Genomic DNA, 2,216 nt, shown 5'->3' with positions numbered 1-2,216 from the left:
GGCTGAAGAGGTAAGTGCTTCAGATATGTATCATAGAAACTCCGATACAATAAAGTAACCTGAGAGCCACTATCAAGAACAGCTTTTGCGTAAATCCCTTCAATTTGAACAGGCACCTCAGAGACAGGCCCTACTAAACCTGCAGGCAATTGTGGCTGGCCAACATCAAGCAGAAATGAAACATGAGTGGAACGTAGGTTTTCTGGAGCTCCGCGCCGTTCAATCACAGAGCTCCGCTGAAGTTTCCCTGTAAGCGGTGCATTTTCATCAGCTTCTGATTTACCTTCCGGAGATCCTCAGGTGCTTTGCATTCCCACTTCTTATGACCATCTTCACCACGGTTATAGCAAAAGATACCAGGCAAAGTTGACTTGGAAGTTTTAAGCTTGCAAGCACTATCTCGGTTCATAGCTTCCTTTGTCGGTGTTGTCTGTGGGGCACGGTCAGAGGCAGGGGTCACAGTGGCCACGCTCAACAGTTGACTCACCTGAGTAGACAAATCTTTAACCACCTCCTTCACACTATGCAATTCAGGCGGCACAAGCATTTGGGGAGAGGTAACATTGGCAACAGAAGCTTTAATATTCTCTCGTGCAGCTACCCAGTGTTCTTCCTCTCGAACTTCCTTCATCAACTGTGAGAAAGAAGGTGGATCTTGCAGTGTGTGAGTCATTCTGACTCGCAGAGCAACCATATCATTTGTCAGAGCCCCCTTAATCAACTGCTCCATTCTGGCTCTATTTATGCCGGCTGCCTCAATCCCACCCTTCAACAATGCTCTGTGGAGAAGTTTATCTAGACGGTACAAGAAAGCTGAAAGTTTCTCTCCATTTTCCTGGTAGGTATGACGGAATCTAGCCATAAGGTCAGGCCCACTCTCAGTAGTTCCATATACAGTCTCAAGGGCAGCTAAGTACTCATTTGCTGTCGCCGATGGGCTACTCACTTTAAGAAACCTGACAATATCAGCCGCAGGACCTCGCAAACTCTCAACAATACGCTGCTTCTTTGCAGATTCGGTGCATTGCCATTCACTTATCATTTGAGCTGCCTGCTCCATCCAGACTTCATACTCTTCCTCACCTAGAGGGACAGGTCTTAACCCCGAGAATAACCTCAGTTTTCTGTAACTAGGCCCATCACTAGACACCTGATTACACCGATCTACTAATTTGCCAATGGCATCAACTAAGTCCACACTGATGTCAGATTTAAGAGGCTGATTTTCCAAAATCATGGCCTTCACTTCATCCATAGACTTTCCCTCCTGTTGTAACAAGGCATGCAGCTTGAACTGGAATGTATCACTTTCAGAGACAGGACCATGGACTACTGAACTACCCGTTAAGTTGACACTCCAGGGTCCAGCTTCATTTTCTATACCTATCTCATGAGGTATAACATCGCGATCTAGATCAGCACTGGTCTCCACTAAAATAAACAACCATCTGCCCGTTACATCACCACGACGACCACGTATTCTAGTGCGACCGAAAACTTTTACTGTGTTTAACACTTTTTCAATAGTGTCGTTACTGGTGTCCAAAGGAACTTTGCTCAAAACAACAGCACGTGAGACATCAACACTCTCTTCTCTGCTCCACTCAACAGTCTGCGACAGATCCATGATTTTGAAAGTGAATGCAAGTAACTAGTATTATTGCAAAAATAAAAAACAAACTTTTCAGATCAGCTGTTACTGCTACACTAAATTGTAGAAGAAAATATAAACAATGGTCAACAGGGGGAAAAAAAGAGAAAAAAAAAAATAAGATCCCAGCGGGGCCTCCAGAAATGTAACCCTTTTCTCAACCTTAGTGGTTAATTTAAATGTTTTCCCAAACCAGAAAACCTGGATTCCCGGAAATTGAATGTTGAATTGTCCGGAGGTTTGTTTTTTTCTCTTTTATCAATTAATTCGTTTTTTTTTTTTAAATAAATCAATACAAAATATTCCAAATAAGGGGAAAAATTCTAAAGATTTATTAATTTGACACTAATATAAACCCCTTTTTTGTTGTTGAAAAAAATAAATAAAACCAAAAAATAATAGCTGCCCCCTCCTTTAACAATCAAGTATGCAATAGCCTAAACAATCTCTAAGCATTCAATATTTATCACCCTCAAAAAAAAATATATATATACATACACACTCCTTTCTTATTTCAAGTGAAAAAAAGAACATACAGCGGATGATTATTGAAAACTCACAATAT

The 2,216-nt window shown here is 41.4% G+C and overlaps 1 protein-coding gene across 1 annotated transcript; it reads right to left on the bottom strand.

The window, feature by feature from the left end:
- Window positions 1-223: 223 nt before the first annotated feature.
- LOC306902948 (paraneoplastic antigen Ma1 homolog) lies at window positions 224-1,627 on the bottom strand (the record flags this gene model as incomplete). The annotated part of the gene is made up of 1 exon (XM_079471869.1): window positions 224-1,627. The coding sequence occupies one exon, from the start codon at window positions 1,625-1,627 to the stop codon at window positions 224-226; it is 1,404 nt and encodes a 467-aa protein (XP_079327995.1).
- Window positions 1,628-2,216: the final 589 nt, after the last annotated feature.

Source organism: Barbatula barbatula (genome assembly GCF_947034865.1).
Source record: "Barbatula barbatula genome assembly, chromosome: 13".
NCBI lineage: Eukaryota > Metazoa > Chordata > Actinopteri > Cypriniformes > Nemacheilidae > Barbatula > Barbatula barbatula.
This window is presented reverse-complemented; position numbering and strand designations above follow the sequence as displayed.